The following is a 25,567-nucleotide window of genomic DNA, read 5'->3' as shown; positions in this document are numbered from 1 at the left end:
GTAGCCAGTGGCTGCCTCATTGGACAGTGCAGTTCTAGTAAGAACACTGAGTATTCTAATTATACATTCTCCTTCATTTTTAAGTATACATTATAGTATGCCCTATCAGGCAGAAGTAGAATTTTTTTTTAATTAAGGTTTATTTATCGAGTGGACTTCCTTGATTTCATGCTGACATATCTTCATTTTGTTTTGAATAAACCAGTTTTCAAACAGGAATTAGTTACATCTTTGTCCCAAGCAAGTGCTACCATGCAGAGGGCATCTGTCAGAATTTTTAAAGAAGCAATAATATAATCCCCCTTCCTAAATTCTATGTCTTACCTTGGAAATAGTAGGTAGAGTTTCTGTGCTACATTTTTAAAGACCAGATAAACTTTGGTTCCATTTTAGACAATTAAAAAAAGTGTAAATACCTCCAGGTTTAAAGCGTCAAGCACTGGGAAGCCAATAGAGTGAAAAGGAGGACTGAATTTTCAAGGGACAGAGGTTTTCTCCATTTATTTAATTTAAAAATAATAATAAAAGAACAACCACACATTTTATAACTGAAGCTCAATTAGATTTCATACCAAGCTCAAGCCCCACTTCCCACCACTCTTCTCCAGTCCCCAAAGACACTTCATTTTTATCAGAACCTTTCCCCCTCCAACAACAGGCAAAAATAAAAATCAATCTGTCTTTTTAAAAAGTCAACCTATCTTTTTCCTTGAAGATCCAACGAGCAGAAGCTCTCTCCTGAGTAGAGAAGCATAAAGCACAGCTCAGGAGTTTTCAAGTTTTTTATGTTCTTTATCCTCTCCACTCTGTTCCCCTGCTTTTTTTGCTCCTAGGTAACTGTTAATTAACAAGATGAAAATAGTTACTGAAGTAAACCAGTGACCAGATCACTGAAGATTTCCTTAAAGAAAAGAGAAATAAATCGTTCTACCATTATTTTATTTAACCTATTAATTTTATAACAATTAAGCTTTATCTGTCATCTGTGGCAAATGACCCTTGATAATATTTATTTCTTTATAAATGTCTCCTTTTTAAACCCCCTTCTCCATAAATGAATTGTATGTGCTACTTTATAGCCAATCTATATGCTACTTTTGTATTAGTCCTGTTGTACACTCTTCTCTGAAAATCTTTTTTTCTTTTTCTTTTTGTTAGGTCACTGCCCTGCATCTATACTCTGAAAATCTTAAAACTCAAATATTTAAAAATCATTTTAGCAAATATTTTGATCAGAGATTTTTATTAAACAACATAATTGTAAAGATCAAATTATGGTTCTATCGTGTTTTACATTGTGCATAGCCTTTCCATCAAGTTTAACTTTTAGAATAACTCCAGGGAAAGACAGATTCAAGGAGGAGGATAATTTGTCCAGTACAATGTGGTGGTTAGGATTGTAATCTGTAGAAGTCACATAGGCCAGAATTTGCACCCTGGCTTTACCACTTACTGGTTGTGTGACCCTAACCATGCACTCAACCCCTCTAAACCTTAGTTTAAATCTGTAAAGTGAGGATGCTTCATAGGGAAGTAAGGGAGAATAGATGAGCAAATATATGTAAAGTTGTAGCACGATGCCTGATACATGAGAATCACTCTATGTTTAGTCACAGTCACAGGTGCCGTGTAAGTTGTGCAGGGAATCAAGTGGGGTCTGAAATCCTTTCTCTGCCACTTGCCAAGCCATCTGCCCTGACACTGGCCCACAGGATAGAGGGGCACTTTTTTCTAATTTGTTCAGAGCTACTATCTAGTTGCCAAGTCATGTACCTGCAGGGTTGTGTCCATCCCAAGTGGGCACCCTTTTGCAAATTGCACAAAGATACCATATGGGCTAGTGGAAACCCTGGTCACCGTTGATGAGGGTGGCACACACCCCATCGCTGCTGCCCGATTGGGAACTAGTAAATAGGTAGATGCAGACTTCCAAAACCTGGACTTCGGACTCTACAGTTGTCTCCCTACAGTACTCCTTTGCCTCTGTGTGTTCTTGAATGAAACATGCCTGTGAAAGTGCTTTGTGTAGAACAACAATGTCACATAAATGTCAGCTGGTATTTAAATTTTCCATTACTAATCAAGGCACCCTCTCAGTTCTTGTATGGCTCAAAAGGATGTGGTATATATTCAGGAGAAACTGTAGCTGCAAAATAAGGAGAATTAAGAGTTATTTATAAAGCATCAATGGTTATGCTAATGAAGCAGGTGTGTCAGCAAAGCTCTATTGAAGTAAGAGGCTAGAATGACACAGGACAGTTGGTCTGGGTGTGAAGAACCTCCCATTACCACTAAGCTATCATGTGGCAGAAACAACTTTTATCTTTGGCAGCAGATGTAGATCCTGTTCTAGCCCTTGTCAATTCGTGTATTCTCAGCAAAGGAAAAGACACTGCAAACAGAAAACAAACATTCATTTCCCCCACCCCAAATAATCTTTAGAGTGCACCAAATTGAATCCATTTTATAAGTTTAATGAAAACTTTAATTAAACTCATAAAGTTGAATTAAACATGTTTAAAATTGTGTTTGCAAAGTCAAACCCCAAGGGGTGTTTTGTACTTTGTGGTTGTGTTGTTATGTTATGGTGGTTGTTATGTGACTAGGTTGCTAGTAGAAAAATCCTTCCTCCTTAGAGTTCTTTAACTTACAAATCAAAGAGCCTGAGAAATGTTCTATTGGACAGTCCTGCACTGTCCAATGCAGTAGCCACTAGCTCCATGTGGCTGTAGAGCACTTGAAATAGGACTAGTGCAAATCGAAATATGCTGTAAATGTAAAATAAACCAGATATGTGAAGATTAGTACCCTCCTTGATAATTTTTAAATTATTAATAATTTTTACATTGGTTACACATTGAAATGGTAATGTTTTAGATATATTGGTCCAAATAAAACATTGTTAAAATTAGAGCCGGGTGTGGTAGTGTTGCGTGCCTGTAGTCCCCAGGTGGCTGAGGTAGGAGGATCACTTGAGCCCGGGAGTTCCAGACCAGCCCCGGCAACATAGTGAGCCCCCATCTTTAAAAAAAAAAAAAATCAATTACACCTGTTCCTTTTTATTTTTCAGTATGGCTATAAGAAAAATTTAAAGTACATATGTGGCTTACATTATATTTCTTCTGGACCATGTGTGGACTTTGTTTTACATATCTATTAGGTTTTAAAATCAAAATTGTTGCTACCTGAGTATTATACAGAAGGCTTTGAAGATGTATGAATTATGCTATTATTTTAAAACCCCAATCATTATATTAGAATAAAATGTTGCTGAAGTTCCCCAAATAGTTTTATAATAGTAGGAAAATATTTTCTTACTTGTTCTCATTGCTTAACTTTCAGATGAGAACAAATGAGGTTTTTAAGATCATACATTTTAGATTGAATAACTATACTATTTTATTGTAAACAGAAGCAGGAAAGGGAAATTGATACTTACTATATAACAGAAAATATTTTTCTAAATTTACTAACTGTGCATCAGCAATATCTTAAAAATAGATTTCTCAATTAGAAATGGCCACTTTGGTTCATTTCACTCTAACTAGCTTTTAATTTACCAGCCATGAGACAGATAGTAATCGTGAAGTGTCAAGTGGTTGTGGAAGCAGTTGAACACTGAAAAGTGAAATATATGCCTTTATGTTGTACACAGCACCTTCTGTTGGAGAAATCTAGTAACAGTTTTGAAAAATTCCAAAACAGAAAATAAAAATTTAACGTCACCAAATCAAGATTGCAGTTGGGTGGGCCACTCAAAAAAAAAAAAAAAAAAAAAGCCTACTGAAAACAATTGAATCATAACACAATATTTGCTTATTTTCAGTCCATTGCTATAAAACTGGAATTTTAAGTCAATTGAACAATGACCACCGGATTACAAAGGAGAGTAAACTGTATCAAAAATGAAAATTAGACCAAAGCAAATGAACATTAATTAATAATGGCATGTTTTATTTGTGTCTGTGTATATGGCTTTGCCAGCAATTATATTAAGTTATTAAGTATGAAATGTTCGATTTCCTTAAGTAGTACTCAGTTTGACAGTTGATATCTCTGACTGTCACTTTGACACTTCTTGTTTTATTTTTATTGTGAAGGTACATCCTCAGTCTTTTAAACACACAATTTGACTTGTGATTATCTTTCAAACTTATTTTTTAAAGCCATTTTCATGAAACTGTGGATAAGTGAAAAATTCGTGTTATTTTCAAATACGAGTTTCGTCATGGAACCAATGCAGCACAGACAGCTTGAAATATCAACTAAGTGTTTGGGAAGGATGTGGCTAATGAACACACAGTACTTGGATGGTTGGAGAAGTTCCATTCTGTTGATTTTAATTTTGAAGATGAGCCGTGTGGGTGACCTGAGACCAAGGTGGATAACGCTGAGCTGAAAGCTGTAGTGAAATCAAATCCATCTCAACCTATGCGAGAATTAGCAGTAAGGTGTGACGTTACTATTCCAACAATATTGGACCATTTGAAACAAATCAGCAAGGTAAAGAAGCTGGATAGATGGGTACCACATGAATTAAATGAGCATCATAAGAGAAATCATCTCAAAGTTTGCCTTTCTTTGCTGTCATGACCTAAAGGCGATCCATTTCTATACTGTAGTGTTACATGTGATGAAAAATTGATTCTTTTTGACAATTGCAAGCATTCTGCACAATAGTTGGATAAAGATGAAGTGCTAAAACATGGTCCAAAACCGAATATGCATCAAAAAAAAAAACTAATGGTGTCTGTTTGGTGGTCCAGCGCTGGTGTAATATTATCCACTATGGTTTCATGAAACCTGGTCAATCCATTACAGTGGCTGTCTACTGCAACCAATTTGGGCAAAATGATGAGGATACTTGCAATTAAGCAGCCAAGATCGGTCAACGGAGACAGGCCAATCCTCTTGTGAGATAACACTCTACCGCGTCTCACAAACAACACTGCTGAAACTACAGCAGCTGGACTTGGAAACTCTCTGTCATCCACCTTACTCACCAGACCTTGCACCAACTGACTACCACTTCTTCCAGACTTTGGACCACTTCTTGCAAGGAAAAATATTCAATTCTCAACAAACTATGGAAAACAGCTTTCATGATTTCATTGCCACTTGCTGTCCAGGCTTCTTCACTGCTGGCATAAACAAGCTACCCTTAAGATGGCAAAACTGTGTCAGTAGTTTAGGTGCATACTTTGATTAATTGGACTGCTTTTTGTTTGAGATATAAGCTACACTTTTGATTTGAAATCAGACATTTCATATTTAATGGCCTAATATATTTTTGTGAAACATCAGTGGGGTCAAATACTGCCCTGCCCCACATGCCAGGCACACTGGGGCTTAATTTAGCCCTCTGAGGGCAGTGAAGCAGGTCTGAGCCTGTTACCTGTAGTGTCAGTGTGAATAGAGAGGCCAGCGTGCCTGATACAGCAGGTCTGAGCTTTTGGAGTTCAGTGCACTCTGTATATGCTGTACGTGCTGTGTTACTGATTTATGAACTTTAAGACATTATATATTATCCTGGATTTTGAAGATAAGATTACATTTTCCCCCCTCTCTGGATGTAATAGTAATGGTTTAAACAAAGGTTGAAGAAAGTGATATCATGGCGCTAACTGCCTGAAAGCAATGTGTTTTTATTTGCACAAATGGAAAAGCAGGCAAGCATGAAAGAGCACTTTTCTGGAAAGAAAACATGGAGAAGCAGACACAAAGAATATGAGTCTCTTCATCTGCAGCCATGGAAGAAAACCTCAGAATGATTATTCCAACATAGCCAGACATCTCCTCCCCCAGTTTTCTTCCTCCAGGAAGCCTTCCCTAAATTCCAGACTCAGATCCACCCGGTAAATACATCCACAACACCTTACTTGTCTTCTTCCATAACTGCACCTTTGAACTTTGCCGTCTTCCCTGGTAAACTGTAAAAGTCCATGCGGGCAGGGACTGACTCTGACTTGTTGACAGCTATCATGTCTAGTGCATATAACAGGTCTTGTACACAGAGTTTTCACTTCATCATAATTTGTTGAACGAATGGAGAAATGAATGACTTGTATCTAGGCATAGACCCCACTATTGGTGGCACTTTTCTTCAATAATCGAGTATACAGTGGTACCCAAGAGAGAAAGCAACTTTCTGGAGGATGGGAGACCACAACCAAGTGGCGAGTGGAGGTCTGGGGGACTGACGAAGCTTCTGGGGCAAGTTATCGTCATTTTGCATGCAGAGTACAAAGTAATCTTAAACTTCAGCACTGAAAGTAGAGTTTAAAAAAAACCACATCTCTCCCTGATTTTTTTTTATAATACCTCATAAGCACTTAATGATCAGAAATTAGTTTTCTAAAAATAGCCTTTAAAATATGTGATTCTCAGAAATTGCATGGATTGCTAAAATGGAGGGAAAAATAAGCAGATATATCATTGTTTCCAGACATTCGGCATCGTTCGCACATAACGCATTGTGGAAATCTGAATAACAAAGGTCTCTGCCCTGAACAGTTGTAAGATATAAAATAATGCTGATCCAAATAGACATAAAGCAGTTGCTAGAATTGAATAAAAATATGAATTAAATGCTAAAATTATAAATGCTGCATGGCGGCCTCTCTGTGCTATCTTTGCAGCTTCCCATGAATTTATAATTATTTTAAAATAAAAATTTTTAAAAATTGAAAAAGTACCTATTATGTTTTACATCAAGGAAGAAGGATCAAATTACATTAGCTGAGGTTTTATTCCCTGTGATATGTTGGGTGGGCTTGTTGCAAAAGTTGCATATTCAGATAGAGCTGACTTCAATTCCTAAGAGATGAATGTCTATAATTTTCTAAACTATTTCAGTGAATATATTACAGGTGTGCACTCTTCCACATACTCTGTAGCTAGAGTTGAATATTATAGATTTAGCTTTTATTTTCTTCAGTTTATCTGATATATAATTTTCTGTAACTGGTGAATTTTTCCAAAAAATGAAATGAAATTGAAATGATAGAAATTCAGGTTTATACTTTGGAGAGACACAAAGCAGAGACAGTGTGATGATTTTTTTAAAAATCTAACTTGTGTATTCCCTTAAATCTGCTACACACTGGCTCTCTGGCTCCTCTCCAAAGCTGTGTGTCCTTGAAAAGAATATATAACCTTCCTAAGTTATTATGTGAATAGAATTGTGCTGGGTACACTTCTGTCATTTGTCATATCCACCCCAGAGGAAACTTCTTATCCTGATTTAAGGCACACGGGGCTCAGAGAAGTTCAGGAACTTGCCCGAGGTCCCAGCACATTGGTTGCAGAGCTGGATTTAAACTCTGGGCACCTGTCTCCACTGGCCTTCCACAGACCCATACTAGCTAGCTTGCTTTTTTGAATTCTAACATTCTAAGACTCCTTTTCTTTTCACCCGTCAATATCAAATCCCCCATTCTTAGGGGAGCAAGCTGAGGAGAGAATTCGCCTGACTAGACATTAAACGCTGATATAGAAATCATCCTTTGTAAAACCGTGAGGTCATTTGTATCCCTTCCGTAGACTATTCTCAAACTGACCAGGTCATAAATAGCCTTCAAAACCTAATTTGATTCAGGAAAAAGAGTCACGTCCCCATTTAACCAAGTTATCAAGACATTTAATCGTGTGTACATAAGAGTGAGGCAAAACTAATTAGGATATTCATTTGAAAGCTTTAAGACTAACAACTCATTTAGTCAGAACATGATTCAGTCCTGTTATTTATGCTTCATTATATTATAGTCTCCATAACCATTTATTTGCAAAGCATTTTACAGTCTTTATTGCTCTCTTGCAAAACCTCAGTCACAGAGAATGCTGTCCCACCTTTTACAAATAAAGAAACTAAATGAGTTACAAACTGCTTAAGAAATTTATCACTAATAAATCAGGGCTTGCTGCTTATAGAGTGGACCAGTGAGAACTCATGTCACCTTTTTGACCAAGACATTTGCAAATCTATTCATTACTCATTCATTTATCAATCACCACCCCTGTGCCAGGCATTCTGCAGAGATACCATGTTAGAGTGGTTAAAGTCCATGTCTGTGTGATTTCATCTCTTCCCCCACTTCCTAGACCTCGGTTCTCAGCCCTAAAACTGACCAGCTAAATCAGTTTGAGCAAGTCACTTAACCTCTCTGAACTTCAGGTACCTATTTTATCAGAAATTCTGCACAGGCCAAATAATAATTGACCTGCCATAAAGTAGACATTGAGGAAACATAAATGGTAACCTTCCTCCTGGCCAAAACTACCTATTTCAGAACTCACCTCTCATTTTCCTTTAATTCTCTTTCGTGTGCGTGAAAACTTTACTAGTAACAGATTTTTTAAAAAGGGAGAGAGAAGAGAAAAAGATTTCAGGGTCCTTTCCTAGTCTATGGCATTATGAATCACTCCGAAAGGTAACATTGTTTACCTTACAGCAACTTATGTCATTTTCTCTTTTAATTCCGTAGCTATGGAGTGGTTTAGTATATCCTTTTAAAACAGAAACCCATTTAAAAGCAATGGATATTTATTGTTGCCCCATAAGCATCTCTTTGCATATTGAACCATCCTCGAGTTGTTTTTCATAAGATTCTGTTATGTTTCTAATCATTTGGGTTCTGTATTTTTAAGGCAAGGTATAGGATGAGAGTCCACTTAAGATGTTGCTTCTCAAATGTGTCAAGTCATAAAGTCACTTGAATTGAGTGTGAAAAACAGATTTTTAGGTTCTCCCCCAGGCCTGCCAAGTCAGAATCTCCACTGGAGAGGTCTGGGAGCTGTGACGTTAACACGCAGCACTGGTGTTTCTCATGGTCTGGCCACGTTGGGGCACAGCACACTAGGAGCCTGGGACTCTGGCTGTGAATGTGACACAGGCGTCACATTTGTGCTGCACATTATTTTGTTGGACTTTTCTCTGTATGTGAAGGAAGAGAGCAAAGCAAAGATTGTTGGTAATATATTCCTGCTTCTCTGACCTAAGTAATACGGACCATTTGAAAATCTGAATACATATAAATTCAATCTCAGAAAGAATATTAGCATTGTTCATTTTTTATTATCAGGCTTTATTGGTATTGGGAAATCCAACTTGTGATATACTTTTTAAGTTCGTAACAAAACTTTCAAAGGAGTTTTACATTCTTGTAAGTTTTTAATTCATTTTGGGTACACATTCATTAAGTTAACATTAATTTGAGTTATAAACACATGGACATAATAGACTTCACTGTGAATTAAAAAGAAAAGATTAGAGCCACTTTTTTACATGTGATTTTTTAATAAATATGAAACCATTAAAAGGACAGTAGTCCCTGTTACTATATTTTTGAGCAAGATTTAAAGAATTATACAGTTGTTTGATATGAAAGTGTCTGAATCTCATTAATTCCCAATTGATTTTTTTTGTTCAGTGGATACTAGATTAGCATCTACTATGTGCCAGGTCTCAATATCAAAAATCATTTAATTCACTGTAATTGAACTGTGGTTACTTCATCTTTTATGAAAAGAAAACCTAATTTTTAAAATACACTAATAATGTTTTTTTAGAATGAAAAGCCTTAGGGGATGGTACCCATGTGCCTGGTAGTGTGGCCACAAATCAGTATGGGAAGTAGCTGAGTGTTGAGGGCCCTGGCCTCATTCTCTCTTGTAGCCTTTTCCAGCCAGCTGGGCCTTTAGGTACCTGTTTGGAAACATTCCGCTAACGTCATTTCATTATTGTATTTTAGTTTCCTTTTTGTAAAGAAAGAAACAGGAAAAAATGTGCTGAAATTGAATCTGTATTAAAATATTATACAGTGTTTTATATTTATTACTTAATAATAGTGTCATTATTATGCATGTAATAATTATAATAATTCATGAGGATGCATTTGTTATATTTTCCTTTCCCCCTTCCCCCAATTTTTATGTAAATTATAAGAATTTATACATAGAAACATGTGATTAGTCAATTGTTAATGTGATTATGTTTTTGGTGACTTTAATATGTACTGGAAATTTATGTATTAGAACATATACTCCTACCTCATTCTTTTTAATACTGCACAGTAATCCACAATATGAATATATATCATGACTTACTTAACCTCTGTCCTATTGATGGTCAGTAAGATGATGTGACAGATTTCTCAGGTCATAAGAATTCTGTAGTGACTCTACTAACTGGTTTTCACCTCCTCTTCTTGCCTTCTCACATTTATCTACTATCTATGTCATTTACTTTCTTATGAAAATCGTAGAATTTCATAGCATAGACTTCAACTACAGCCCTTGAAAGGATTATGCCTCTCTTTATAAACCAATATTTAAGTAATACTTTTTTGTATTTTTTACATTTTTCTTGACTTTTATTGTCAGGAAAAAAGTTACAAATACGTGAAACACACAAATAGGATATAACCTGGTTAAAGGGAACCCGGGCGATATCATTTCTCCATTTCATCATGCAGAGGCCTGGAAATCTCAGTAGTCAAGAAGGCAATGCGTGTGATTGTATTTAAAGCATGATACAGGGGACCCTATTGTTCCCACTGCCTGCTGCAATCCTGTTAAAATGTAATTGGAGGTCAATACCATGCAGGTTTTAATGGTGACAAAAGAATTGCTAGGAGCTTTAAACTAGAGTGGGTATAACCCTGAGAGTCCCTGAGCTGCTGGCAAATCCTAAAAGATGTGAGAAGTGGAGTGTGGAGGGCACTGATCAGCTTCCCCTGGGAACTGTGTTTACGTAGTTAGAAATCTGAGCTTCTCCACTTGCCACTGTCTGCTGCATCTGAAATATTCATGTGCATTTTACATTTGGGATGGCCTTGATGCCTTATCAAAGGTAATACTGTATAGTGTTAAGTGCGGTCAGCCTACCTCCATTACACAAAGTGCCAGTTCTTCCCCATTCATTGCTATCATAGTTTCCAGGGGTGATAGAGCTGTTTCTACCTTAAATCTTCACAAATGTATGCACACATAGCCATAACACGCTCATACACACAAATGGCTAAGAAGTATATAATACTGCCATTGCCCCAAAAAATACCTCATTTCCTCTGGTGGCTCCAGACTGATCTTGAGTAAACTTCATACTCTCAGGATACACAGCTTGTTAAATGCAGAGTTAAGAAATCTGTCCTGTTTGAAGAGTGTAATTTCATGGCAGAGTCTTCTTAAATTGCTAGTGCTATGAAGAGTCCTGAGCCATTTCGAAGGAAAACGTGACAGCTTTACAGCTAAAGTGAGAAAATATTTGCTTAGCTGATGATGATGTGTTATACAGCAATTTAAACACATTATCAGAACTTTCTCAGTTGCGGCATGAGATTTGAACTCTGGGAATTCACTCTCTTAAGCCAAATCATGGGGAGGGAAATACATTTGCTCTGTATGGAAAATTTTATTTCCTATCAGTTAGTTACTAAATAGGTGAAAACTCCTCCAGAATATTCTCCTAAGCAAACTCTGATTCTTTCTTGGTTTTCTATACTAACCTTCTTTTTTTTATTCTCTACTTTTGTTTTGGTTTTTTCCCTCACTAGTATCTCTGTGTTTAGGTTTGCAGAGGAAGAGATGGTTTAGGTGGCAAAAAGGAGAAAAAAATCCAGTTCCTTTTTTTTCTTTCCTGGTAGTCACATTTTTTATTTTAAAGTAGAAAATAATTTTGTAGTCATCGTTCCATTTGGGAAATCAATGTTTGATAATAAAAGTTCTGTCAGTTGTTCATTTTGGTTAGAGTTGAACCCTGTTATTTCTCTCCTGGTTGACGGTTTGATCCTCCCATCTCACAGTTTAGTGATTGATCCAATTACCTAAGCATTCCTTTTGCCATTCTGCACTTTTTATTTGGAATAAGCCATGATCTCAGCCCAATGTATCTGATAGAGAAGGCAGAAATGTTAATAGTTAAGGGACAGCAGGACATGAGCTATATGTATCAGAGGTATGAAGAGAGGCTCATATGAGTAGTAGACAACAAAGACAAAACCAACCCCCATCTCCTGAAGTTTAGGAATTTTCTCTTTATTTTGTTAATAAGTAAAACCACCACAGCTATATAAACCTAAGGGTTCCCCACCCTCTTCTCACCTTCCCACCCCCATTTCCTGTCCCTTTGAAGTAACCAGTGCTAACAGCCTAGAATGTTTCTTCTATGAATTTCTCTTATGAAAATATGCAAACATGCAAATTACATTTTTCCTTCTAAAGAGGATCATACTGTGCACATTGTTCTGCAACTTCTTTCCTCACTGTATACCTTTATACTGGGCAATCACTACCTGCCTGGCTCCCTTGCTCTCTCCCTCCCTCAGGTTTCCCCTCTGATGTGACCTCTCAAATCATCCCAATTCAGGTAAGAACCTCTCCCTGACCCTCATCCCTGGTCACATTCTATTCCCTCACCTTGATTTATTATATTTTTCATATTTGCTTAGTTATGTGCCCACCCCACTGCATTCCCCATTAGAGTATAATTTCCATGTGAGAGTGACTTTTTTTTTTTTTTTTTTTTTTGAGACAGTTTCTCGCTCTGTTGCCTGGGCTAGAGTGCAGTGGCGTCATCATAGCTCACTGCAACCTGAAACTCCTGGGCTCAAGCAATCCTCCTGCTTCTGAGTAGCTGGGACTACAGGCGCGTGCCACCACAGTCTGGCTAATTTTTTCTATTTTTAGTAGAGATGGGGGGGGTCTCACTCTTGCTCAGGCTGGTCTCGAACTTCTTACTTCAAGTGATCCACCACACCTGGCCAAGAGTGACTTTAATGTGCTCTTGTTAGCGACAGAAAAACAAGAGGCAAAAAAACATGAAGGAGGAAACAGAGGAAAAAAACAATAAGAAGGAAATAGTTAGAGAAAAATAACCAAGGAAAACAGTTATTTCAGCCTTACAGAATGGAGTAATTAGACCATGGAACAATGACCACCAATCAGAAAACAGAAAAACACCAGAAACAATGACTTTCCCCATCACATGTATAGGAGACAGGAATGTCTGGAACATTTAAGTTATGTCCATACCTGAAAAAATCCAGACCCCCAAACCCGTTACATAAAGTATATATGCCTTTACATCAACATATACTACTGGCATATAAAAGGGGGAATTTCAGAGTTAATTATAGTCTGCTCCACTCACAAAGACAGACCCATTTCCCCTTAGGAAATATCTTTCACTTTGCACACTTAAACTTTCTTTCCAATAAATTCTTCACATGTATTCCCTGAGTGTCTGTCATCTCTCTCCATCTCATGGGCCAAGGCTTGTGATTCCTCCAAGCCAGGAGCCCAAGAACTGGAGAAACACTTCAGAGTCCAGCCGTGGACAGTCTCTACTACATCCCCAGTGACTAGATCAGTACTGCACATGGTGGGCCCTCCTTAAATACTTGGTAAATGGATGAATCTGAATCATTTCATTTACTAGCTGCAGGAATGTCCAAAATGTGGATGAACTATAATTTATGTAACCGTTCCCTTATGGATGGACATACAGGTTCTTTCAGGGTTTAGTCTTTGCAAGCAATGTTGCTTTGCATGTGCTTATAAGAAAAAGATCAGAAAATAGAACTGCTGGGTCCAATAGTAGGTACATTTTCATTTTGAATAGATGATACCTAGTTACATTGTCAAAAGATTACTGCCTTTCACACCCATCTGGGATGAAAGAAAGTACCTGTGCTCCCAGATTTTTCTCTGAGAACTGATAAGATGTTATTTTAGCTAATGCTAGAGGTAGGTGTGGAGGGAGTTTGTATATCTTTTTAATTGGTATTGCCATGTTAATTATCCAGTTTGAACATTTTTGACCATTTTTCAGCTTTGATGAATTGCCTTTTTGTACCATTTTGCTGCCATCTGTTAGCTTGTATGTTGTCTTCTTATCAATCTGTAGCTACCTTTGATATTGAGCATATTAATCTTTTGTCAGGAGTGGCTATTAACTTTAGAGTCTACCTGTTGTCTTTCAAGTTTACTATTTTTGTCATGGAAATCTTTACATTTTTATATAGTCAAAACTGCTTTTTAGGCTTCTGAATTTCTAGTTTTATGTAGGAAGCTTTCCCCTAACCAAAGCTAAAACATACTTCCCTGAATTTTTTTAGTAATATTTTAATTTTTAAAAATAGTTAAGTCTACTATCCAGCTGGAATTTTGTATTTATATATGATATGATGTAGTGATTTAGCTTTCTTTTTCCAAATAGATTTCCAATTATGTAAATACTACCTTTTAAATAAACTTCCACCCATTTGAAACTGAAATATGTGACTTTGATTTAAATATAACTTGAAAACATAATACATACATAAAAAGAAACATATATGGACTTATATATATATCATATACATACAATAAACTTGAATCTATTTCTTGATTCTCTACTCTTGTCCCCACGACTTAGTCATCCGTTCTTACATATTTCTTATATTGTGATGTTTAACTGTTTATGATACTTCTGAGTAAATTTTAATATCTCATAAGATAAATTCTTCTTCACAAACCTACTACTTTTCTAAAATACTCTTGGCTAGTCTCAAACATTTATTCCATAAAAAAATTATAAATCATTTATCCTAATTAAACCTACCAGAATTCTGCATAAAACGTGGCTTTAAAAAAATTTCATTTGGCTGCATTATCGGGGATGGACTGGAGTGAGGAGAGGTGAGTTGGCTGGGAAGTGGTCTCAGCAACTAGACAAGCTAAAACAGGGCCTGAGCAACCGCATCAGAGCGTGAACCATTACCAAAATAAAATGAACTGGACTTTGACCATTAGATACAACGCATGAAGGAAGGCGAGTCATAGCTATTAGCCTGAAAGACCAGGCAAATGGTGAACCTTTCCCCAGAGTTAGGATCGCAGGGGAAGAAGTAGGTTTGGACAAGGACAGGAGGGAAGAAGATGTGTCCGTTCATGGATAGGCTGAGTTCGATGCATGAGAGCCACTGGTAGGCAGACAGAAATTGGTGATGATGACAATTGATCATTTGGATAATTTAAAAGTATTTGAAACAGGTTTTCAGATATAGTTCTAGAGCTTTCAGACATACTAAAGTTCTTTTTCATTTTCTTGTGAGGCCTCACTTTTTTCTGATTCATTCCTACTTTTGGCAGCTTGGGGGCAGAGTATTAAAAATAATCACAGAATGAGATATCCATTCTTCAAGAGTGGGAATTTATCCATATGTGGTCTAATGTCAGTTTTTGAAGATGTTTGTTCTTCGTTAGTAAAAATATTTTCTACAAATACTTACAGTGGTAATTTTTTAATATTTTTGCAAAGCTTGATATTATAGTCATGGCAGTTTTCTCTTTATCATAAAAACTCTGTTTAGGCTACTGAATGTAAGTTATTTTGACTGTCAAATTACATATCACTTTGTCTCAAGGTATTTTGTACATATGCTCCTTCTCATGGCTTTTTCATTTGTCTTTTCAGAACTCGATAGCCCAGAAGAGTTAGGGAAGAAGCGTATCTGCAGGATCATCACTAAGGATTTCCCCCAGTATTTTGCAGTGGTTTCACGGATTAAGCAGGAAAGCAACCAGATTGGTCCTGAAGGTGGAATTCTGAGCAGCACCACGGTGCCCCTCGTCCAAGCATCTTTCCCAGAGGGTGCCCTAACTAAAAGAATCCGAGTAGGCCTCCAGGTAACGTTTACAAAAAGTTGTTTTCCTCAGCACTTGTACAGGGCATGTGAACGTGTTTTGTTCTAGAAACAGTCATCATAACTCATCCTTAATGATACTCCTAATTAGGCCATTTTGGGAATCATTAACCTATTTCAAATAAAAAGCATTTAGTGCAAAGTTAGCTGAGTGGCTTGTTAAATAAGGTACATATTTTAGGGTTTTTCTGTTTAAAAGTCTCAGTTGGTTTCTGATGAAAGATAATTTTTTCAACCATAAGTTACTGGTCTCAATATGTGGAGCAACTACCAAGACTTGGTTTGTAATGTCCCACATCATAAAACTCAGTATTAGTGAAACTTGCAAGCTTTAGTATTTTGGTTTGATTGAAGTAAATCATAAATGCTGGGTTTTATCCAAACCAGTTGGAACTTGATTTGGTTTGGAAAGCTGACTGGAAATCTTGGCGAGAAAGATTTTTCTTATATTTATTCATTTCAGTTAGACTTCAGCTAGTTCTTTTTTTCCTCATTGAATAAGGAAAATGAAATGAAAATAACTTAATTTGTGTCAATAATTAACATAGTAATTAATAGTTTAACTGAAAGTTCATGCTTTTTTTGGGAGGCTGGACTCTCATGGCTCAAGAGAGTTGCTGGGGGTTTTTTTGTTTTTTATTTTTTTAGCCAAGCACTCTAAGTTTGTAGAAGGCCTTTAGTAAATACTTGGAGCTAAAGAGACCACCTTACATTTCAGGGCTATGAAACTCCCTTTACCTGTCTCCCATATCTAGTTATTCTACCAAACAGCAAAGAAACCAAAAAGAAGTGAGGTTCGGCAGACTAGAATCAAAATCCTTTGAAATTTTGAATGCCTTTTTCTTAATTCTGAAGGTCTCAGTTTTTATGTGGGCATGAATTGCCTCTGTAAGGTTTCACTGAATGTCCTGCGAAGGTTTAAAGTATATTTAACTTATTATTTGTTGTCCTTTACTTTGGATTAGACTAAGAAGCTTCTCTCCTCTGAAATTTAATTCCTTCCCTTTTGTGCAAGCCAGTACTGTCTGTGTTCTAGTGGACAAATAGGCTAACCAGTTCCTGCCATAGTGTTAGGTTTTGTTTTGTTTTTTTTTCATGCCTTCCTGAAATAATGAGAAAGGATAATAAAAAAGAAAGACTTTTTTTTTTGGTTGTTTTTGTTTTTTTTCCTTCTCACTTAAAAAGTCAACTTTCTGATGAGGGAAAAAAAATGTCACTGTAATTTAAAGTCATTTCTTTGTCTCTAGGCCCAGCCTGTTCCAGATGAAATTGTGAAAAAGATCCTTGGAAACAAAGCAACATTTAGCCCAATTGTCACCGTGGAACCAAGAAGGAGGAAATTCCATAAACCAATCACAATGACCATTCCAGTGCCCCCGCCCTCAGGGGAAGGTGTATCCAATGGATACAAAGGGGATACCACACCCAATCTGCGCCTTCTCTGTAGCATCACAGGTTTGGTTAAGTCTCTGCTGTGCTTCCTGTTGATTTGCAATGATTCTGTACAAAGGTTTTATTTACAAAGACATAAAACCTTTGAAATATCCATGCCAACATTGTAAGCGTAGAAAATAAAGGACAAAACGTTTTACTTGTCCATCATCTCCTCTCTGTTATCCCTTGAATCATTTCTTTAAGATGCTGGTCTCGTGACTCATTTAAAATTTAGTGTTATTATCTTGCCTTCTGTGAAGTTTAGCATTAGTAATAGAGTTATTTTAAGATTATTGAAGGATTATGGAATCTACTGGAGCATTTAGGTAATTTCTCGGCGACCCAGACAGAAGTAGTGAAACTGGCAACACAAGTTAGACTATCAGGAAATTGGATAGACTTGGGGAAAAATATGGATCCCACAGAGCACTAGTAGTAGGGAAGTGTTAAGTATGTGATTGTGCTTACCTGCTCTATTCGCCCATATAACCCAACAGACTAAATATGCAGGGTTTAGAAGAACCCATTTTGTGATAAGCACCTGGAATCCAGAGTTCAATCCATCCATTGATTATCCTAATCTGATTTTTAACTGCAAATCCAAGATTATTAAAGATAGATTTTGTTTTTGTTTTTGTTTTAAGGAGTAATTTTGGTAGCTGATTCTTCCCTTTACCCTGGAAAATTAAATGGTTCAACGAGGTACAAAATGAGCTGCTGCTTAGCTTTCTGGAAATAGTTCTTACCTTTTTTAAAAAAGAAGAGACATAATTATCTATCTGAAACAACACATCTGTGCACTTACAAATGGCACTTATAAAATGTACTTATAAATGGTGGCTGCCCTAAGTTTGAACCATTCGTTAGAACCCAAACAGAAAAGTAATTTTTAAAAAATTTAATATCTTACAAGGAGATCACGATTAGCCTGGTAAAAGTACAAAAGGAGAGTAGAGAACACCATTAAATTGAAGGTATTGAAGCTTTGCCAGTTCCTGCCAGGAAGAAGATGAGGATGATGATGAAAATTTCATAAAGAGCATCTCCCGTGATAAAGTCAACATATCTGCTGTTGTTCTCTCAGGGGGCACTTCACCTGCTCAGTGGGAAGACATCACAGGAACGACTCCTTTGACATTTATAAAGGATTGTGTCTCTTTTACAACCAATGTTTCAGCCAGGTATGGAAATAAAGGATTCCAAAAAGTACTAGTTTTATTACCTTTTGGAAAGTAAAAATTGTTACATGCAATACTAATGTGATTTTTTAAAAAAAATTTGGTGAGGAAAAAAAAATCCTTAGCATTTGCTTAGCAAAATTGTTAAATAATAAACACAGTTTCTGTGTTTGATAAATAGAGTAAACATCTTCGCTTATTTAAATGGACAAGTTAATAATGTTTGGGTTTAATTCCCTTATATCTTCTGATTTTTTTAACCATGATTTTTTTTTTTTTTTTTTTTTTAAGATTTGGCTTTTAGGCCGGGCGCGGTGGCTCACGCCTGTAATCCTAGCTCTGGGAGGCTGAGGCGGGTGGATTGCTCGAGGTCAGGAGTTCGAGACCAGCCTGAGCAAGAGTGAGACCCCGTCTCTACTAAAAATAGAAAGAAATTATCTGGCCAACTAAAAATATATATACAAAAAAAAATTAGCCGGGCATGGTGGCTCATGCCTGTAGTCCCAGCTACTCGGGAGGCTGAGGCAGGAGGATCGCTTAAGCCCAGGAGTCTGAGGTTGCTGTGAGCCAGGCTGATGCCACGGCACTCACTCTAGCCCGGGCAACAGAGCGAGACTCTGTCTCAAAAAAAAAAAAAAAAAAAAAGAAAAAAAAAAGATTTGGCTTTTAAATCACCTCATCTTCATACTTCTGTTTTGTTTTTGTTTTTCTCAGATTTTGGCTTGCAGACTGCCATCAAGTTTTAGAAACTGTGGGGTTAGCCACGCAACTATACAGAGAATTAATATGTGTTCCATACATGGCCAAGTTTGTTGTTTTTGCCAAAACGAATGATCCCGTAGAATCCTCCCTGCGATGTTTCTGCATGACAGATGACAAAGTGGACAAAACTTTAGAGCAGCAAGAGAATTTTGAGGAAGTTGCAAGAAGCAAAGATATTGAGGTACTTGGTTCACAAAAACAAGTTCATTTAATTACGTTTCCCAGATGTGAGGTGTGTTTTTTATTTTTTGGGCCATAACAACACTCACTATAAATATCAACTACATTATTGATTTTACTTTTTATTTAAAAAAAATAATATAGATTCATTCTCAAATTATTTAAGTGTCTTTGGGCTTGTCTTAGTTGTTTAAAATGTAGTACTAATACATCGAAATTGTAGTGTCCACTTTCTTGTGGCTACTTATTTTCATAATCACTGTGTATACACATTACCATGATTTTCCTTTTTCAAACTCAGTGAATCATGTACATATCTAAGAATTAAAAAAAAATGCTACATGAATAAGTGATTGATGTGAGGCATTTCTTAAACATGCTCAAAGGTAAAAGAATATGAATAAATGTTTTGTACTTGTCCATGATATGATTTCTAGTTACAACTGATAAGTGTACAGAGTTATTGTTATTGCAGATAGCACCACAGAAGTAACTGCCTAATTAAAGAGACAGATGTGACACAGAAACATGCCAGTCTTGTAATGTTATGTGACCTAAAGTCACAAAATACTTCCAACTCAAATTAACATTAAATTATGTATTTCTTTAAAAGGTTCTGGAAGGAAAACCTATTTATGTTGATTGTTATGGAAATCTGGCCCCACTTACCAAAGGAGGACAGCAACTTGTTTTTAACTTTTATGCTTTCAAAGAAAATAGACTGCCATTTTCCATCAAGGTAAATCATCTTTAACAGAAAGTCTGTGAATTAGGGGGGAAAAAATGCTCTTAGAGAACACAAAGGAAAAGGTTTTAGTGATTTATTAGGTTTGAAATATCCCAATTCTGAACTCATAAGAACAAGGTCAGATTTTGCCCTAGTTCTTTTAGAGTGTACATTTGAGCCAGTAAAGCCTTATAATTAGTAAAAACAATCTATACCTTTTAAAAAGTTTAATAATTTGTATTTAAGCAAACATTTGTAAAACCAATCTAGTAATAAAATGTATCATATGTGGTTAATGTTCAGTAATAATCAATGAAATCCAAATACAGTATTCAAGTTTCATTTCCATTTCTGATGGAGCCCAGGGATATCCTGGAGAGATCATCTTCCTCCTCAGAGAACAGGAGGAGATAGGACAGTTGTCTTATTATTATTTGCTGTTATGTTGCAAAAATGAAGTTTTGAGAAAAAGAAATTATTAGACAAGAAGAAAATGCATATAACCTCATAGACTATACTATGAATTGTCAGGGTAAAACAATCAGACACAACAATCTTGTATTTAGGCTAGGAACTGGGCATGAGTTCAAATATGACCACCCTGGTTGACATGTAATTATTACCGTCTTTTCCCTTTCCTGCCTCTCCAAGGGCTTCATAAAACAAACACGGTTAGCTCTTACACAGATAAAACTCCTCAGAAGAGTCTCTTTCTGTAACTGTCAACTACCTAAATTCTTCTAGGTTAGAGACACCAGCCAAGAGCCCTGTGGCCGTCTGTCTTTTCTGAAAGAACCAAAGACAACAAAAGGACTGCCTCAAACAGCTGTTTGCAACTTAAATATAACTCTGCCAGCACACAAAAAGGTATCTTTTAATACTGGTTTATTTGAACTTTCTTTCCCTGGTCTTGAAGAAGTGGGCCCTTTGTATGCAATTAAGGAATGCTTTGTAACATGATTAAAGCTCTTGAAATTCAAGTTTTAGTAGTCTCCTTGTGTAGATTGACTAAGTCTTGTTATTGTGGTGTCCAATTCTTATAGTTTGTATGATGGAGTCCTCTGTTTATCGCTTCTGCTTCTGCTGGTAGTTCATAGATTTTATGCTTTCCAGTAATGTCATACATTAATTTGCCATGGATGTACAGTTGTTGATATTTTTTTTGGCCTCTTTTGATTTGCTTTGCTTTCTAAATCAGCTTGCATTTTGTGCTCCCTACTCAGTCCTTTTCATATCCTGATATTCTTTTCCCTGCTGTCCATTATAATATTCCTTGTCTCTGCAATGCATCTTGGAACCAAAAGGAGACAGAGTCAGATCAAGATGATGAGGTAATATGAATACTTCTGCTTTTATTCTCTCAGAAGTAGAATAGAAATTGCATCTGTGTAAAACAAGTTGCAGAGGGCTGAAGTGTGGGAAACCTAAAAATTATAATTTTGCAGGTCTTAGCTTAAGTGAGTTAAAAAAGGGTATTTTTCTTAAAAAATGGTTCACTGTTCCTTCACATGTACATAAAAGTACTTTAATATATTCAACAAAATTATAATCCAGCTAATGATTTAAAAAGAACTGAAGTTCTTTAAAAATTTTCAAATGGGATGAATTAGCATCTATAAAAATATACATTTTAAAACCTCCATGTGCACATTTTACTATTCCCTGCTATCCAATGTGTTGTATGAAATTTTATTGTACAAATTAACTTATATGTAATATAAAATATTTGCTAACTGGCTGTTGATAAATATTTGATATTCTCACTAAAGAAATTTATTCTGGTCATTTTTAAGACTAGAGTTATTCAATTAAGTTTTAGAAGAATTTTCCCTTTTATCTCCTAATATTTCTCCACGTTATATGATAATTGGATTTTTAAAACCCCCACAGCATTAGTAATAAATAGAATTGGCAGCCTTAGGACACAGTAATAGTACTTCAAATAAAACCATTAATCTATTTTTAATCTCTTCATCTACACTTTATGCCTATAAACGTACAGAAACCACAGTAGTAATTGGAATAATAAATTTTCTGTGCCTTTTTCCCTTGAATGTGCTCACATAGAGTGAGTGTACTTTGTGATATATGTGCTTTCAATACGAATGGATTCGGGAAGAGTTACTGCTCAGCATCAGAAGTCTCTGTAATGCTTGTCTTTTATTTGTACTTCCCTGTAGTCTGCTGTGTTGATGCTCTTATATTTGCCAACTGATGGTTATTTGGTTAAGACATTGGGGTGGGGTGATTGGGGTGGGATTATAGAATCCCAGTAGGAATTTAACATTTTCCAGAGGAAAATGCATAAGAAGAAAAATAAGGACAAACAAGATATCAACATGCTATCCTACAGAATGTTTCAAAACTGTGAAAATGCTACAGGGAAGCTGGAAACAGAGTTGTCTTTGTTTTTTTTTTTTTTTTTTTTCTTTTTCAGACTGAGAAAGCAGATAAACGACAGAGCTTTGCATCTTTAGCTTTACGTAAGCGCTACAGCTACTTGACTGAGCCTGGAATGAGTGAGTTTTCTAACACTTTTACTAATCTATGTGGATTTTTATAAGAAGAGACATTTTTTCTATACAAACTAAATTTTGGTGTCATTGGGAAACAAAATGACAAAAGCGAAACTGCCTGCCAGAAAACCTAATCATAAAATCTAATACTTTTGTGTTGAAGAGACAAGATAAAAACACCCATAGTTTTAAAGCTGTTAACTACTTTGTAACTACAAACATCTATTATTTTTCTTATAAAACCTTGATTTTACATTGATTAACTATGCTAGGAATTAAATACTAATGTTACTTTAGATTTATGCTCAGGAGAGAAAATATTTACTTCTACATATATAATACAGGATGGTAGAAAGGATGGTAAAGTTACTTTGGTTGTTATCTCATTTTTTCTTAATAGAGATAGGTTGTTATATCCTAGTCCTGACTCTTTTTCTCCCCACTTTGCAAGAATTATATTTTCTTACCTTCTTGAGGTAGCACTTGTTTACAGATTTCTTCTTTCTTCCCTCCCTCACTGTCTCTCCCTCTGTCTTCTCCTCCTTTCCTTTATTAAAATATCACTTCTAAGGCTGATCTTCACTAGACTAGTAACCCTTTTCTTTTGTCAGTGATTGTTTTGGTTCGTTGTTAACTGGCTGGCAAGTATCAAGGTATAGATTCATTTGGTCATATTCAGTCATTCTCTTTCTCTCTGCCTCCCCTTCCCTCATCCTTGTGATCATCACCTCTGGTGATCACTACAGCCCTCAAGATAACCCTTCCAACAGCAGGAACTGAGAGTCCTGAGAGCAGCACTGTGTTTGATTGATATAGAGCAGCGTAGTGCCATTTTAACCATCAGAGAGCTTCATTTAGAGAAGGATGTATACCAAAATTATTTTTTAATTAGTGATTCATTCCTAGCTGTTACCCATTGACGCACAGTCTCTTGACTTCAGAGAGGTTTGGAAATTTACCAGTAAGAGCCACAACTTTGGCTTTTCCCACCTTTCTTGAATTCTTGTTTCTGTGAGGCAACAGACCATACAAAATATGCAGCAGGAAACGATTCTACTACTTAGATGGTCTTAGCATCATCTACTGGAATCTAGCGCCTGGACTACTAAGGAAGCTGTTATATGCAGATACAAAATGGGAAGTATAAGAGACATGAAGCTCTACCACACTCACCAGCATTTCCTCAGATTTCAGTTTTCTCCTCTAGCAGAAATGTCTAAATTCTTCCAGAAACATAAGGACTGAAATTAACTCCTATTGTGCTACAGAACAGGGAAGGGGTACGTGTATAGCTAGATGGTTTTCAATACAACTAAATATATTGGGTATAGGTTTTCTGTGAGATACTATTTTGTCCTAGAGACCCTCACAGGGTAAGCCTCACTGGGTAATTGCTTGGGACCCCCCAGGCAACATCCTTAAACTTTGGACAGTCTCAATGGACAGGCTACTTAGGTAGGAGGCACCTTAGGGCAGGCGAGTTTCCATCTTATTCTGCTTGCCAAGATGTTTGTTTGGGGGACATCTAAATTATAAGGTCAGGTATGTACCAAATCAATTGAATTCTTCCCACTTACAAGAGTGTTGTTACTTTTTGGTTAGATTCAGCTAAGATATATGCAGCTTGTGTTCTTTGACTTCTGATAGAAGAAAGAGGGTATTTTTTCAATCTTCTGTTCACTGCCTTTATGTGCCCTTTCATAAAACAGAGAGGAGGAATAAGATGGAACTAACAACTAAGAAAATGCCATAGCCTCTAAACTGGTGCTGCTAAGTGAATGCCACTTTTCTCTCACTCACCAGCCTGCCCTTCCAGCCCCTCTCCTCATGCTCCCCTTCCCCCAGAAAAAAGATTCAGGTATAGTTCAGTGCCTAACATCCAGGAATTCCCTTCCTTATAAAGCGTATCCTTTAAAACAAAGCATACAATTAAAGCATAAAGTGTGTAACTGTTGGTAAGTTGGTTGTTCCTTGCAAAGTATAAAACCATATACATGGTTCGAAAGACTTCTCTGCCTGGTGGTGTCGGCCTTCAGCGGTCAAGGAGAGATGCTCTGCCAGTTTCTGATAGTTACAAAAATAAATCCTCTTGAGACATGGACTGAGCCTAAATCATTGACTTGGAGGAATGCCCAAAGTTTGCATTTGCAGTATGATGTGTCCAAAAGAGTTAAGCAATATAATATTGAGAATTATGGCTAGGAGGGATAATGAATAGATGAGTTTTTCTTTAGTGCTTCCACTTTCTTTAGAATAATATGTAAGCCTAGAAAAAGATATGTTCTGAATGTTTGAATTTAAATGTACACTAGGAATGAAAATCTTCACCCTTGTGGGAGTAGCTGCTAATCCAAGGACTGGATTGTAGCAATGGCACGGGGACAGCAAGAAGACGAGCATAAAAGCTGAAGCAGATTCTCATTTTCTCTTCAATTTTCGTTATTATTCTGAACCGGTGCTTTCTCGGAGCGAGACTATACTCAACTTTGCCGTAGAACGTTAGCCCTTGGCAGGCATTCCAAACCTCTGTGACCAGCTTGGTTTGTTTGTTAGAATTGTAGACGTAGAGAGGACTAAGTGTATGTTTGCTCTCCCCCATTGAGTGTGCTTACCTCATTTGTGTGTTTCTTGCCCCATTGCGAGAAGAAATGCTGGTATTACGTCCATCTTCCCTAGTGGTAGGTCCACCTCATGGCTGCTCCAGTGTTTGGGGTTTACATGAGTCCCATGAATATTCTAGGAAGGCACCAGAATTGGTACCTTTGCAGTTGATAAACCTGTATATGTGTGTATATATATACCATATCCCACTATAGGTGCTTAAATATGGGGTATTAAAAATATGACTGTGCTTTTTAGATTTCTCCTATGATACCGTTTAAGAATTAAAAGTAGAATAGGTTATGCAAAAGTATCTGAGATAAACTATATTCTATTATCCATAATGAAGACAGCTATAGACGTGGATATATTTAATTACAGATGTATTTTATAATGTGCAGTATAAAATATTTTTCTAAAATCTCAGAAGGTACCAAGACTTCATATCTCATGGAAAAAGTGTGCTCTTCTTTCTAAATGCTCTTA

The 25,567-nt window shown here is 36.5% G+C and overlaps 1 protein-coding gene across 5 annotated transcripts in view; it reads left to right on the top strand.

Moving 5' to 3' along the window:
- ANK3 (ankyrin 3) overlaps positions 1–25,567 on the top strand; it is a 618,703-nt gene that overhangs the window by 550,673 nt on the left and 42,463 nt on the right. For 3 of the 5 annotated variants that reach the window (XM_045568777.1, XM_045568776.1, XM_045568773.1), the window contains 8 exons: positions 15,455–15,666; positions 16,931–17,138; positions 18,202–18,298; positions 19,010–19,238; positions 19,851–19,976; positions 20,709–20,831; positions 21,269–21,295; positions 22,402–22,483. In XM_045568777.1, the coding sequence (XP_045424733.1) occupies positions 15,455–15,666; positions 16,931–17,138; positions 18,202–18,298; positions 19,010–19,238; positions 19,851–19,976; positions 20,709–20,831; positions 21,269–21,295; positions 22,402–22,483 (1,104 nt within the window). The remainder of the gene's footprint in view (positions 1–15,454; positions 15,667–16,930; positions 17,139–18,201; positions 18,299–19,009; positions 19,239–19,850; positions 19,977–20,708; positions 20,832–21,268; positions 21,296–22,401; positions 22,484–25,567) is intronic. The other 2 variants (XM_045568774.1, XM_045568775.1) reach the window with 1 other exon arrangement.

This window comes from Lemur catta, chromosome 14 (assembly GCF_020740605.2).
Source record: "Lemur catta isolate mLemCat1 chromosome 14, mLemCat1.pri, whole genome shotgun sequence".
NCBI classification, from domain to species: Eukaryota; Metazoa; Chordata; class Mammalia; order Primates; family Lemuridae; genus Lemur; species Lemur catta.
Note: the sequence above shows the minus strand (reverse complement) of the source record. Positions and strands in the feature narration are given on the sequence as shown.